Source organism: Monopterus albus, unplaced genomic scaffold (genome assembly GCF_001952655.1).
Source record: "Monopterus albus unplaced genomic scaffold, M_albus_1.0 scaffold176.1, whole genome shotgun sequence".
Lineage (NCBI taxonomy): Eukaryota > Metazoa > Chordata > Actinopteri > Synbranchiformes > Synbranchidae > Monopterus > Monopterus albus.
Window position 1 is genome coordinate 570,681 of NW_018128056.1, and position 16,333 is coordinate 587,013.

Here is a 16,333-nt window from a genome sequence, read left to right on the forward strand (position 1 = left end):
ATCTAGAAATATTTCGTCTGACAGTCTGTTGTGCAAAGGCCACTGAAAATGAAGGCGTAACAGTCCACTGTATATCCATCATCAGTTCTCGTCTTCTATTCACTGTTTGAGTCGGCCTTTGACTCTTTTCCCCCCACATAACCACTGTCGGCTTTTACTTAGAGTACATCAGCACATTTACATTTTATGTAGAGCGCAGCATTGGAGTAAGGAAGCGCTCATCACCCAATTCTCACAGAAATCACCTTCATATTGTTCTCATTACAAAAAAAAACATTTATTCTCTACTATTCTTGCTAACATACAGCCATAAGGGCTGTAAATGTGAATACCTGCCATCCTCATCCTATCTACTTTGACTGTTTCCACCAGTTAATATGGCATGAAAGTGAACGATGAAACCCACAGTGAAGCTGAATTAGTCCTGACCTTTAATTACTAGCCCATCAGTGCTTCTCACAATTCAGTTCATTTGAACTAAGATGGACCTCTGCAGTGTTTATGTACAAAGCCAGGAACAATTTATTACCTGGTGGAATTCAAAAACTATTTAATGAAAGGGAAGGGGATACAATTTAAGGGGTCAGTTAAATTTAAAAATTCATGCTATACGTACAACCAAAAAAAGATTTTGTATTTCCATAAGTGGAGGTATGTGTCAATCAAGATATATGCAAGAACAGGTTTAACATTGTGGGTGTTATGTAAGAATGTTAACACTCTGTTATAATTTTTTTAGTATATTACTTGTGTGGTGTAGAAGAGAATTATTTACTGCTTGCAAACCAATGATGGTAAGATGATGTCATGGGGTAGGACTGGATAAGTCTGACTTCTTCCTACTCCATTCAAGCATGTACTAGGTATAAGCAAATTGATATTGGATTATGTGTAAAATTATGTGTGTTGTCATATCAACTGTTTTTACATGCTTGAAAGAATAAATCAAATCAAATCAAATTATCCGCCATCTCTTACCAAAGTACGACTTCCAGATAATGCATCATCATATTTACTTTATCATATTAATTTAAGAACTCTATCAATCTATTATTTCATTAGCTGTATTTCCTGCACATAAACCTCACTTTTCTACTGTAACACCTTTAAAATAGTGGTTTAAAAAAAAAGGTCACAGAATCCAGAATCACAGAAAACGAAAATTAAAAAGATTTTTTATAGTGTGCCTGATTAAATTGATCTTTTGTGACATTTAATCAAATATCCAGGAAGCCAGGAATATCTACTTTATAGCACATGCTGCCAGTGTGGGGGAATTTTATACATTCCCAGGTAAACAACACTGGATATAGCAGTAGCAAAATTAGTAATATAATAAAATTACTATGTGCAGGTAAATGTATCTCCTGCTCTTATGTGCATCCAGGTTATTTGAGGTCAAACTTGGTTTGCGCCATCTTTCATCAAGCACTGAGTAAAACGGTAAAAGCAGAATTCATCAGCAAATGATAGATTTTTCTGTTTACTTTTCTTTAGCCCATCAGTGCTTCTCACAATTCAGTTCATTTGAACTAAGATGGACCTTATTGCTATAAAAGCAAAAGCTAGGACTTTCTCATACAACCTAAATCTACGCTCTGCCTCTGCAGCACAGCTACCATACCTGTATGGAACACAGCTACTTGGTGTTACAGGGAGGACTGTTAAACCTACTGTCCATCTTTATATACACCCAAACCAAACTACTGCCTCTCATAAATGCAAAACAGAAATGACTGGTCAAAAGCGACAGTATCAGCACAGAGGTCATCTGAGGTTATGCAGTACATCTCTTTCATGTGTTTCTCAGCATCTCACTTTGTTTTCTTTCATTGCTCTCTTCTCACTGTCTATTTCAACCCCTAATAAACTCAAAGGATGTCAAATGGTCCAGTTGCACAGCCTCCGGACCAAAGTGCTTTAACTGAGAGCGAGTAATTCTTCTCTAGCTGATTCATTCACACTCTGCTTGGGCAGTGAAAAGGCAACTACAGTGTGTACCAGCTGACAGGGGATCAGTAAGAAGCCGGTGAACTGGATGAGCACATGCTGCCCTCATGTGGCCATGGTGAGCAGAACTTAAATGCTCAATTACCCTCTGTTATGAAAGCCTAAAAAAATGACACAGACCAGTTTTGTTTTTATTCTAGGCATCTGATTTTCTGGATGAAAATATGGAAAAGACATTAAAACCCATGCCAACTATGAGCGCATCAGACAAGGAGGTGACTAATGAAAGTTGTTTTTTGTGTGTGTTTGCCTGTGTGTGAGTGGGAAAGAGCTACGCATACCAACCTGTGGTTTGTCGATTGTAGACAGCAAGTCTTGAACACGTTTACCCTCTGAATCATGATCTGAGGAGACAGCGACAGAGAGAAAACGGAAGTCATTATCAAAAATCAACTACATGAGGTTCTTTTCTGCAATGTGCAGCAAAAAAAGAGAGGCTGGCACTGTGTGGGTAATGTGTGGACAGATCCCAAGGGCATCTGTGCCACATAGTGGGCCATAATTACACATTATTGTGCACATTCTTTACATTTCTGAATTTGATTAAAACAGACTAGGGCAGGCTGCTGATTGACAAGGAGAGGTTTTTCAGTTATTACAGGCCAAGTTATTTTGATATTTGGGAATCTATGGATCATTATTGCCCAAGGTAAGTCAAGGTTTGCACCTGTAGGGTAAAAAAAAAAAGTCATCTAAAATGCATCTAGACAACCGAAATAGTGACTAAAAATATTTGTTCCACCTAATAGTCTGTTCATCTGTGGACAAAACCAAAAATAATCTGAAAAAAAAAAGTTTAATAGTGTGTGAAGCAACACTTGTTTTCTTCAGAAAGTGTTTTTTTTTTTCAATTTCATCAAGTTATGATTAATAAAGCTCTGCGTAAAACCCCCACTAAATTATCCAGTGTTCCGCAAAAAAAGCATTAGTCATGAATTCCTGACTCAGAGCAAAAAAATAAATAAATACAGACATATTCCACAGTGATTATTCTGTTGTGTACAAAGAAACTGTTGATTATCTCTGGAGCATTAGTTCATAGAGTAGAATAAAGCTTTACCATTGACAAAGGGGCCTTTTGGTTTGCAGATGGTCAACAACAGAACAGAATATACAAATCTGTCTTTGAGTTCTGCACTGTTGTTTGGACAAACGTTGTGCTTTAACTAGGAAAGGTATTTCTCACTATATTTTTTGGCCTTTACTTAGAGTAGATTGTCTGAGGGGCCACCTCTTTTGCACAAATGCCCTGATTACATTCACCCAGTTACACACATGCACAGTTGGGGGTTAAGAGCCTTGTTCAAGGGCACCACAGTAATGTTAATGAGGGTGGGATAAGCGTGGCATTGTCACCTGACCGGCCCAGATTTAATCCTGCTGGTCCAGGGATTGACCCGGTGACGTTCCAGTCACAAGCTTCCTTCTTTAGGCCACCACTGCCCCGATACTTGACTAAATAAACTATTAATGGAGTCAATGAAAAATGCATTAAAACAATAATGTCAATAATCACGTTCTGCACCCCAGTATGTCAGACAGGTCACTTATTCGGGGTTACATTACTGTCTGTAGCATGATCCGGGCTGTGCTCCCTACTCTACCAGCTGGCTCTGTTATGGGGTACTGGGCTTCCTCTTTGAATGTGAGATGGGAGGACTGCTACACTGTAAGGGCGCACACACACATATGTAACACAAACGCAAACGCAGGCATCAGGCCAGTCCAGTGAGTGGACACTTGCGTTTGTTATGAAAGGCGAGGGCGAGTGTACGTGTACGCGCGTGCACGTGTTGGTAAAGGAAGTCTCTCCTCCCCTGAGAGGCCCACAGATTTTTCCGACCAGAGGAGGCCTGCTTTCTCCATCTGAAGCTGACCACTAGTAAATCACCCTGGACGTGTTCACGTGCGTGTGTGGTGTTCAGCAACACAAGACCTGCATGAAAGCAGTTCTGTGCAATCAGTGTGTTAAAATGGTACAGAACTGAGGGGACTATGGGGTATGCATCAACACAGTTTTACACATGCATGGACAAAAAAAATAAAAAGACAGGCCTATTCACACATACAGTGCACTGCGTACCTAGAGCAAGTGATGAGAGGCTGTGTGTGCGTGTGTGAGTGGCTGAGTCTTTCTGACAGCTTCAGTGGAGGAGAGGACCTTACTTTGCCTGGGGGCACATTTATGAGTCATGGCAGCAGTGATGTCATGGAAGCACAACCTCAGTTTGACCTCCCTGTGCGAGCGTGTGATTTGGACAGAATAAAAAGCAACAGCAGAAGGGAGACTGCGAGTATGTGTGTGTGTGTGTGTGTGGAGATCTTCAAAGTCCTAGTATCAGGTTACAGAAGACTGGTGATGGGTGACAGAAGAGGAGTTAAGCTACTGTGTGTGCATGTGTGTGTTAGTGTGAGTTGCAGGCTAGCAGTGCGAGTTCAACAGGTGAAGTACACATTGTGTATCACTGCTAGACACACCGACTCATTACTGAATTCCTCATATACACACTTGTCCTCTTTCATCCACACGAACAAAACTGAACATTTGTCTTTTAGAGAATAAAAGCCGACTCAGACTTGCAGCACCAGACATGAACGGCTCATGTCAGCTAGCAAGCTGACCCAGCTAATTCTACTCATTCATCACAGTGGAGTGACAAGAACAGAATATAGCTTGTTTAATACTCTAGTCCTGTAGCTACTTGTCTGCCGCAGCTAACACCACTAAGAAAAGAAGAGGTGGAATTCCATTACAGTATCATTTCAGCTGTCGTGCTTTTCAAAAAACAGATGTTAATACTCAAACAATAGCCAAGGCCGATGAACAAGTTCTCTGGAAGTCCACAGTTTTATTGGAAATAAGCATAAAATGAAAAAAAAAAAACATCCAATTCTGGCATTTCTTTGTTTTATAAAAAAACAGAGGCTGGTGGTCTAAACGAGTCTATTTCTCAAGAAGAGATTCTCAAAATGTGTTGTTAACCTATTGATATCAGCTATGCATAAACAGAATGTGTTACATGCATTCACTAGACGGCATTCAATGCACTACTTTCTGTTGTTAATTAAAGCTACAATATGCAACTTAAGGTAGAACCAGCATGAAACTCCAAATCTCTCTCCACCCAGCACTCCCTCTCTCTGCTCCACTACATTCTACTACGCTCCACCATGCTCTGCCCAGCTCTTCAGATGTTTATTGTAATTTTATAACAAATAAGAGTGTAACAACTTACTGATCAAGCAGAAATAATTGAAAATATCTGAGTGGTTAGAGAGGTCAGTCCTGCTCAAAACCTTTTAGAAGCTATATAGAATATAACATTAATTTTGGATCTAATATTTAGTTTAAGAGTTGTAACTCCCTACTTCTCTTAGGTTAAACCGGAGCCTTAAAAGGCCCTAAATCCAATAGTTACATTACTCTGCTAGGTACTGTATAGTCCCAATAATTCTACACCAAATTAAACTGATTTCAGCACTAGGAATAAAGTTGGTCAATCTACAAACTCAGTTTGTGACAGAGGAAAGTGAATTATTTACTATTTCAGGAGACCAATAATAAAGATTAAAAACATCACTCCAACAAAGGGTTGGATGACGGCTGAAATAAACTGAATCTGTTCCCAGAGTAGCCACACACACACACACACACACACACACACAGTCTTCACTGTCCATCACCTCCACTCTTTTCTGTTTGTGCTGCCCACGCACCCTCACTTCCTCTACTCATCTGACTTCACATCCTGTCTACATTTAGCCGCCTGTGTTTGATTACTGAGCACAGCCAGACAGAGCAAAGGAGTGCAAGAGACAGCAGGGAAGGAAGGAAGAGGAATGAGAAAGGTGGGGGGGGTGGGCATGCTGAGCCAAAACCAGACCAGAAGGGGATTTGGAGGAAGAAACAGAGACAGTGAAGGACAGACGAGTCCAGGTAAGAGAATAAGTACAAAAACACAAAGAAACTGAGACAAAGAACAAGCCAGGGATCAACAGCAAGGAGGAGAAAAGTAAGAATGAAGGAGAAGAGGGCTTAGGAAGATGAGGCAAGGATTACACAACCTATGTGACATCATCAAAGGGCACAGGGAAGATGCACGGCCACTCATCTCAACGTAGCAGTGGTTGTAGTACTAGTCCAAAAACAAAAGACATGGGAATAGACTCGTGAAGTAAAAGTCACTGGTTCTGGAAGTTCTCATTTACTTATGTCTTCAATGTCTCTCAACACAGGAACACACAGGTTTACTACTGCATGCTGAAGGCAAGAAGCTAACGACGAGTCCACAAGGGAGGTTTCATACCTATCTCAGCCTCTCAAGTACTTTAACTTTCAGTCATTTTCATAAAAACATCAACAGAACTTTTATTTACAAAACCCGGAACACCTGAAATAACTCAGACACTGCAACTGTGATTCATGAAACAAAGTAGGAAAATAAACAGTGGCTCATTTGGAAGTTCCAGCATGAATACATAGTGTGAAATTCATTCTGGTTCTATCCTCTCCCTCTGTCTTTCTCTGCTCCCTAACTCTCCTTCCTTGCTTCCTCAGTCCTCCTCAAATACAAGTTTTACAAGTTAAAAAAATTTTTAAGAACGCACTTTAAAATTTATGGCATCACATGCAAAAGAGTTACAGTAAATCTGAGTCACGCTGACACAGAGGAGGTTGGATTCCTCCTGCATGACGGCCTGTGGTTCATGGACGTAGTCTGTCTGTACAAGGACAGAAAAATATCTTTAAAACCTGGAAAAAAAAAAGTGAAATATGTGGCAACAACCACTCACTCAGTCCATTCTCCACACACATACAGGGCCACAGGGTGTGTGTTTGTGTGTGTTGGCCTAAAGGAACAGAGTGAGATATGATACCCATCTTTAGAAGCCTCTAATCAGGGAGAACAAAGCAAAGTGAGGGAACACTCACAGAGACAGAGACAGTGCGAAGACAGGCAGAGCAGAACACAGGGGACAGAGGAAAATGGAGGTAGAGAGGGGCACAGACCTTGGATCCTCATCTTCTGCATAGTGAGCATTCCATCTGTTCAACAGCTGGGCTTCACACACACACACACACACACGGAGTAGAGAAGTCATTAGGACATGCCTAAAGTTGTGGTTGTCATGGTGAAGGTTTGGTTCTCATGGCCAGAGTCCCGACAGTTTATAGTGGGGATTACAGAGGGGAGAGACTGGCACCGAGAGATAGAGAAGTGAGAGAGTAAATGAGGGCAGAGGACAGAAAAAAGTAATTAAGAATTTAATTTAATTAAGTCAAAAACCAAGCTGAGGCAGCACGGTGGCGCAGTGGTTAGCTCTGTTGCCTCACAGCGAGAAGGTTCCAGGTTCGGGCCCCACCCAGGACCTTTCTGTGTGGAGTTTGCATGTTCTCCCCGTGCTTGCGTGGGTTCTCTCCGGGTACTCTGGCTTCCTCCCACAGTCCAAAGACATGCAGCTTAGGTTGATTGGTGTCTCTAAATTGCCCATAGGAGTGCGTGTGCGTGGTTGTTCGTCTATGTGTTAGCCCTGCAATGGATTGGCGACCTGTCCAGGGTGTACCCCGCCTTCGCCCGATTGCCGGCCGGGATTGGCTCCCCCCCGTGACCCCGTTCAGGGACTAAGCGGTAGAAAATGAATAAAAAACCAAACTCAAAGCAGGAATACTGTAAGAAACAGACTTAGAGGCAGACATGCAAATAAGCAACCTGGTTGTCTTTCTGCAGTGATTTGTTAGACTTCGCGTAAATGAAAAACCTGCTTTTCTTAATCGAGGTAACGCAAGATATAGTTAATGCAGCAAAATTTCAGCTAGAGCAGGGGTTTCCAACCAGCAGTTCCAGGGCCCCTGATGGTCCGTGAAGGGAAGGCAGGTGGTCCTTTACCATGTATTCAGTAATGTAGTTCTATGGTGGGCATCACCATTTTTAAAAACACATTTCCATGTATTAATTACTGTTTGTGAATATTCAAACTATAGAAATTTATAAAATTTAGAAGAGTCAAGGTGATTTTTAGGATTAAAATAGCTCCTGATCGATCTAGCCGCCCCATAGCAGTGGTCCTCTTGTTGCTTCTTAGTCAGAATGCTGGTCCCTGGTTTACATCGGTTGAAAACCCCTGAGCTAAAAGAGCCTAATTCCTTGGCCATGTATAACCAGATTTCTAAAAGTGTGCATATAAAAGAGTACAGAAAGTATTTATGTGGCAGCAATGGTAGAGCAATAATATCAAAGATCATTATTCTTATGCCCTTGTGTCCAAAATAATGAAATCCAAACTTTAACTGAAACAAACAAATAAATTGCAGTATAAACACATAAAATTATATTCTCCAATTGCTTGCCTTAGACTAATTTTGCTCAATAACTAGGTTTCAAGTGTGCACGTAAATACAGACAGAGAGACAAAGAGCCCTCATCCACTACAGCCCTCACACTGTGAAGAGATGAGTGTCTCGACTGCCAAGTGACACAAAAACTCTCTCTGCTTTTCCAAAAAGAGCAAGAACACGTGTGCATATATGCACATGTGTTTATGCTACGTGGTGCAAACAGCACAGCAACCTGGCCAGGGAGTGAGGGATTATGGGGGATGAGTTTCTCAGAACCCTGACCCCATCCGACCCTGCTCAGCTCAAAACATCTTGAGAGAGTGACTGCAAACTGGCAGACAGAGTGGAAGACACAATCTCAGTCTGACACACAGTAGAGGCAGAAAGAAATGGTGACAGTGGCTGAGGAATGAAGACGGAGACGTGAACAGAAATAAAGACAGAGCGGCACACTGATGGAATCACAATCACCACGGCAGTCACAATGTTTGGTACCTGATGCCTGAGAGGAAGTGGTGCCTTGGCTGGAAACCATAGGCGAGGTACAAAGGAAGAAGAGTGTTTTCTGTTCTCTCACAGCCTGCACCACAGTTAGATTTTGCCATTTCGCCATGATAAAGTACATCCTAGAACTTTTATGTTTGTTCTGAGGAGCAAGGAGGCAGCCTGGAGGAGCTATAACCGAGGAAACATGAGTGTATCCTTCGTGGAACTCTGTTACAGATTGACCCTCCCCTTTATCAGAAATCAGCTGGTAATTGGAGCCTCATATGAAGGACAGAGGAAAGAACATCTCATGTCAGTTAAAACGCGTCTCCTTGGTTCCTCTCTCCTTGCAGTTTCGCCTTGAATCCTTTCCTTGCATCTTACGTTGGTGGGACTAAGATGCAAGGTGAAGTGAGGGAACTGGGGCTCACCTTTAGTTTTCAGTTGCAGCCTTAATTGAGGGACTTTGTGAGCACGGGAACAGCTGTCCTGCATCTCCCTAATAAATCACCAAGTAAATTTTTGTACCAGTTTCATCATTTTGTGTCATCAGAATTCCAGTGCATACTTTCTAATGCCCAAAGAGGGAATAACAAGACATTTAGCGGGGACTCTAATTTAATTCCCCTTTGTAGAGAAATGAGTCAGGTGTTTATTTAGATTATATGACAGAATAATTACCATTACATTCACATAACACAGTGCATGTTTTAAGTCACACTGTTAGATGTTCTCCACGAAATTAACACTGACATTTGCATCAACTCTGTTGTTTAAAGCAGATTGCAGTTTTTTAGTCAAAGTTTCTCATTCTGGCTTTGATCACCATGCTGGAAATAAATCTTCCATCTTTCACCGTTTCCAGCATCTACCTTTGAAAAGAAGTATAAACTGTTCTGTGTTGGAAACAAATACAAATCCCAGCAGCGACATACGAAGCGAAAAAAGTCAGAGTGGCTTGCTCTTCCTGTCTGCAGTTATCCTGCTTGTTTACAGCAGTTGTTTAGGCAGTTACAAGTAACCCAGTTCCCATTAGAGTGGTCGGACACTGTGGCGAGTTTATCACTTGTATCACAAATCTCATTCAGCCAGATGGCCAAATGTGCAGTGTATTCATTGTGACTGGTGAAAGCAACCTCCCCCTGCTAACCTTGCTAGTCCTATTACATGATATCAGTGGGAAAGACATTCCTCTGCGGGTAAGGCCATCCCTTGATCACTCCGTTTTCAGACATGCCCTCATTTTCATTCCCCAGTTTCTGGCCTTTGTTTCTCTCCTTTCTATGCTGCCGTCTTATCATTCTTCTCTCGACATCCCCTCTTCCAGTCTCTCTCTTCCATCTTGCCCTACAAACATGGCCATATTTGGGTTTGTGGGAAGGGGTTGGGAGTGGGGGGGGCTGAGATTATCACCATGGTAATCCACATCAAAACATCCCTGCAGGGGAAGGGTGGGAGTGTGCTCACACATTTCATCACACTAGGCCTGTGACTACATTTATAGCAGGAGAAGCTGACAGACAAGTTCTATGTAAATATAAGGTCTGATATAAGGCCACTAGAGCTAATGAAGATGACATCACCAAAACACTGTGCTCTTAAAAGCCAGCTTTTACCAGCAAAACTAGTTCATTGGTACTGCAACTTCATTTTTATGAAACTCTGCCAGAGTAAAAATTAGCCAAAAAAAAGCAGTTTATTAACTATCCAACAGAAATCAGAAAAAAGGACACAGTGCACTAGCTACGAGAAATGTGTATTCTTGCTTGAATATGCCAGAGGAAAAAGTATTTATAACAAATATGATCTGAAAGTCATCAAGCCTAATAATCTGCCAGGAACTGAAAGAATGTTCAATTTCAGGAAATTTTTCCTAGTTTCAAAACATCCTCATGGCCACATTTTAATTACGTTTGGAAATAAAGAAAGGTCTTTGGTTTACATTTTCAATGTCAACACTGAAAATACATGAAATGGTCTCCCTTACTCTTGTTGCAAATGTCAGGATCAGAGCGTGAAGCTACCGATGTTGTTGTGGGTGAACTCAATTACATAGCCAGACGAGGATATGTAAAGAAACACCGTCTCTTTATTAAGAGCACTGACAAGAACGCAAACGATACAAGACACAGTGAAAACACGAAACGCACTTACAGGTTGATAATACAGTCCAGGGTCAGGACCAGCAAACACATACATCCAAGGAATCCAAAACGCGTTGTCCAAAAGGAAAGTCTGATAAGCCGATACACAGAGAAGCAGTCCAATTTTGAAGGGGAAGGCAATATACGGTGGTCAAAAACAGAAATCCAGGGTCAGAAACTAGAGGGTCAGGCAAGGATTAATGCTGGAGAGTCAGAGCTGGAGTCTAGAACAATCTGGCAGGTTACTGGTGGGAGAAGGCTGCTTATAATGTGGTGAAAACAGGTGCAAACAATCAGGAGCAGGTGAAAACAATGAGTAAAGTAAAAAGTCTGAAACTGCGGTGAAACAAAAACAGGAAGCAATGTCAAACTAAAAGCACGAGAACGGAAACAGGCGGGACAGAATCATGACAGCAAAGGTGATTGTGCAACTGAAAATGAACTTTCCTGAGAGACTTGACACACACACACACACACACACACACACACAAACAAACCCCCAAAACAAAACAAAAAAAACTCCTTTTCATAATTTTACCTTTGGTTAAAATTTCCCTCTGCATAATTGATATTTTCTTAGCGTCGCACTGTTCGAGTTGATAGCAGCCACTGCATACATCTGGTTTCTCCTGAATCCACAGCACTTGGCAGTGACGTAGGACCAAAGATGGAGAAGCTGTGGGAGCTGATCCATCTTTGGTTCTGTTTCTGCTGAAATCCCAGTTTCTCTGAGTGAGAGACAGGATGATGCGCAGCCAAGATGGAGGAATAGAGGGGACAGGGCCCACATCTGTTTCTGCTCAGCAAGCAGCACAGTCCTGAGGTAAAGGGCCTGTTGAGCTGGCGTTACTGCGGAATGGACACTGTGCTCACGAAGCCAGCCTGCTGTCTTACTGGCAGTGGGGCAGTAGCCACACACACACACACACACACACACACGCACGCCTACGCTTTGCCCTCAATGCCACTGCTCTGTAAGTGTGTGTGGTATCCTTGGTTGGACCATACTGGGATGCATCGAGCCAAGTAACAGCTTTTCACAATGTTTGTACTCTCTTGTACGTCTCTGTCTTTCCATCTCTCTATTCCCTTGCTTTTTTTCCTCTTTGCAAACCTTCCATCCATCTCCCTCCTCTGTAATCTGCCCTTCCAATCCGACATTCTTCTCCTCTTTTCACCCCACCCCACCCCTGGCCCCTCATGCGCTGATTGTTTTACAGGAAGCCCAGTCACGCGGTGTTAGTGCATGTGTGTGTGCGTTTGTGTCGTGTGGTACAGTTAGCTGACTCAGCCTGATCTCCAGCCCAGTACTGAGACCCTGGTAGACCAGAACAGATAACCAACAACATGCTGACATGTTTCTGTCTATTGCATGTGTTATTGTTGTTCGAGCACCGCGATGTGTGCCACATGAAACTGTGAAACTCTCAAGCTGAGCTGTCAACCTTGCTTTCCTTCTGCTCCCTTTACACTCCTCTAAGCTGATTCTCTGTTATATCTTCTCCCTGGTGTGTATGTGCATGTGCACTGCAGCCTCCCCCCACTGCAGTGAAGTCAAACACTGCCTCTTCTGTATTTGTGTGGTTTTCATTTGTAGATGTCCAAACTTGCACACACACACACACACACTGTGTATGTGTGCACATATAATGCATTTGAGTGTGCAGACTAATGATACTTTTAAGTCTCAGAACTGTGCATCTAAGAATTATTATTAATTATTTAATGTTTTTACATATATCTATCATCTGTCAATTCTTTTTTGGCAGTGAATGATCTATTTAGTCAATACAATGCCAAACATTTTCAAGCTGCTCGATTTGTTCATTTGTCTCCTTGTGTGCTTCTGTCATCACCTCAACAGGTGTGTGTTGTGTATGTGCATAAATGGGACACTGCTCTTTTTAATAATTCAGACAAAAGACGTCATTTACGAGGAATATTATCACAAGTAAGTGTCTGTGCCACCTAATGTATTTACCCGTGTGCCTGTTTTTATGTGTGCATGTGTGCTAAGGTGCAGCGTCTACACCTCAGAGCTCAAAGGTTTCTTTCATCTAAAGCAGGACTCTACAGGTATGTGAATCCCCCTCCCCATCATTTCTCCCCCTCTTTCAGCCATCCACCGGCGGGATCAGCTTTCACCAACAAGGCTGGTATTGTAGCAAAGGTAAAACGATAGAGCTCTGGGACGGGTTCGACTATGTGGTTACCCAGACAACCCCTCTTACCCCCTACCCCGCCTTCTCACCTCAATCCCTCCACAATACACCCACCCCCACCCCCAGATCACCTCAGCGAGGCTACATCCATTCATCCATTCATTCATTTTTTGGGCGACTTTCTATGAGAGAAAAAAAAAAAAAGACAAGAATGAAAGGTGTGTTTTATCTTGCTTGTATGAATGCGGAGGGGCACTGAGGCTGAAGAGGACAAAACCAGCTGCATAAAGACAGAGAAAGGGGGGGGCCAGAGAGGACAGAAGAGATAGGAGCTGATGTTGCATGCAGAGAGGTCCGTATTAAAATACTTTAATGTAGCACCTTCTGCATCTCGTCATCTCTGAGGCGCTTCGGTTTCATCAGTTTAATGAACTCCCCATCATCTCTTACATATTGACTAAGGGTGTTTTTTATGTTTAAAAGCAAAACAAACAAAACAAAATCAATGCATGCTTTCTGGAAAGGAAAGCTTTCACACAAACATTTGATGTTCACTGTGAGCATCCACTGTTCATCCAGAGTGTGTGCCAGTCTCTCTTTCCGCTTTGCGTTCATTTCCTACCTTGTGTGTGTGTCTCTGGTTCACTGTTTCGTGGACTGCTGCGGAGTCGCCTCTCTGGCTTCTTCCCTCCTGGACTACTGACTCCTCCCCCCGATCCCACTGACCCCAGCGACGGGGCGTGTGATTTGTTACTACATCACAAAAAGAAATTACAACACAACTTATTCAAGTTAATTAAAGAAAATTAGAATTGACCTGCTCTGTTATATAGAAGTATTGCATACTTTTAAATAAACTGAAGGTTTCCATTTGCTTTCTTAACTATAGATACACAGGCAGCGAACATGTCCTCACTTCTAACTCAAAAGCCATCATGTAAAAGTGTAACACACAGATACACATGACGGTGAACACAATGGTGTAACCAAGGGGATTTATCAAAATATACTGTTAAACAAAGACTAGAGAAGCAGTATAATCACCTGTATCCGTTGTGTGCCGACCCCTGACTGCCCTTGTAGAGAGTGGAAGGTGGCGAGTTAAGTCGGTTCTGTCGCTCTAGTTGTCTCTGTTCTTTTATCTTTTTTGGCTGCGGCTTATTGTACGTATCCTCTCTGCCTATATAGTTTGGTATCCCATAAAGTGGAATGATTTCTGGAGGACAGGAGAGAAGAACATTTATATCAGACTAGAAATCTATGCAAAGCACATTTTAATTGGATTAATAACTGGATTTTTAATTCCACATAAAACCTGTGAATTTGTTGATAGAAGTCAAGAACCCGGCCAGCATGTCAGTACCTGGATCGCCATACATGGGGGGAATGTGGTGCTGGTAGTACTGGTGAGGAGGCAACTCTCCTGGGCTGACAGGGGGGTAGAACGAATTGGGGATGAAGTGAGGGTGTGTCAGGTATGGTGGCAGGTGGTGTGTGGGGGAGAGGGCTGGAGAGTAGGAGGGAGGGTAGCACTCTGGAGACTGGGGAGTCACCACCACCCGGCGAACACCTGTGGTATCCTCCAGCACCTGAAGGGAGAGACAGAGCAGAGGAAAAGGTGAGAAGAGTCAAAAAGCATTTGTTAAATGACACTAGAGCCAAGAAAGGAATTTCACAGATTACTAGTGAGAGGGAATCGGCTCCTTTAGTTTTCTCAATTCTGCATACAATTTAGGGTGATAACACGGGTTTTTATATGTACTACCAGTCACACGCTTGGACACGCTTTCCCACTCAGTTCATTGAGAAAGTGTGTCCAGCATACATCAAATGCCTTATATAGTTTAGGAACAATGTTTAACATACAAGTCTTCTCTAAGTGCATTTCCCAAAATGTAAAACTATTCCTTTAAAATCCCAGCAATTCTATCTAAATTAAATAAGTTCTTTGCTATTCATTGTTTAGTAGGAGCAGGTGTCAAGTCTGTCAAACACTGGATACACAACAAAGGAATAATGTGCATAACCTTTTTAAAAGTGAGACTGTAGATTTGAATAAGTAAAAGAATGGCCTTATATTAACAGATTTCATTCACTTACACATTCATGGACTGACACACATACACATACACACACACACACACACACATTCCAACTATTCAGACTCTTTCACAGGCCTGCATTCCAAGCACAGAGCAAACACACACTCCCCGCAGAGAGGGGAAGTCATCTGCTAGTCCCTAACAACATCAACACAACACACACAGTCTCTCGCACACACCAAATAAACCCCCCAACCCACGCACACACACACACACACGAAAGAGAGACAGTATTAAAGAGGGTCAGGAGGGGAGGAAGAGGGTTACAGAACTAATCCGAGTGTGAAAAACTAAGTAGGAAGAGGAGAAGGAGGAGCAAGAGGAGCCCCCCTGTCTACCCCTCACCCCCTCACCCGGTACAGAGGAGGGGGTGAGGGGATATTTACAGGAAAACAAGGGCAAAGTCCCTGCATGAGTGCATGTGGATCCGACCAACTTCCGACACACACACACACACACACACACACTTATTGCAAGTAATGCAAAGTGCAAGGGACCTACAAACACACATGCACATGTACAGCATCACGCCCACAGTGCACCCATTACAAAGCCCAAAGGACACAGACACACACGTGCAAAATCCATCTATGTGCTGCATTGCTCCCTCTCCATGCGTCCCTCCCCCCTTCAAAAACCATCCCTCCCAGTGCCTGTCTCCCCTATCAGGGTTGTTTATGTAAGAGTGACAGTGTTTCCCGCTCAAGCTTGGCCCAGTCCCTACAAGCACACAAACCCACACACATGCAAACACTAACACACCCATGTTGAGCCAATGACCTGCCTTCCATTGGCATAGAAACACAATCCCACCACACACAGGCCACAGACATATTTGTAACTGTGTAGATTCACTAACCTTTAATCCCCCCACAACCTTTCATCAAGTTAGAAAGTCAAACTTGAACTATATTTAAAAGCACATAGATAAAATTCTCATGTTGGGAGATTTCTCATGTCTTCTCATCTTTATATATGGTGTGTTATCTGACAGAAATGCAGATGTCAGTATTTTTGGCCATGACTGTATATATTTTAGAAAGTCAAACAAAAACAAATAACTTGAACACCCACAAATCAGCACATTCCTGC

At 42.5% G+C, this 16,333-nt stretch overlaps 1 protein-coding gene across 1 annotated transcript in view; it reads right to left on the bottom strand.

The window, feature by feature from the left end:
- fndc3ba (fibronectin type III domain containing 3Ba) overlaps positions 1-16,333 on the bottom strand; it is an 89,382-nt gene that overhangs the window by 29,493 nt on the left and 43,556 nt on the right. The window contains 4 exon segments of the mRNA XM_020616616.1: positions 2,296-2,354; positions 13,762-13,892; positions 14,184-14,355; positions 14,503-14,728. Coding sequence (XP_020472272.1) covers positions 2,296-2,354; positions 13,762-13,892; positions 14,184-14,355; positions 14,503-14,728 — 588 coding nt within the window.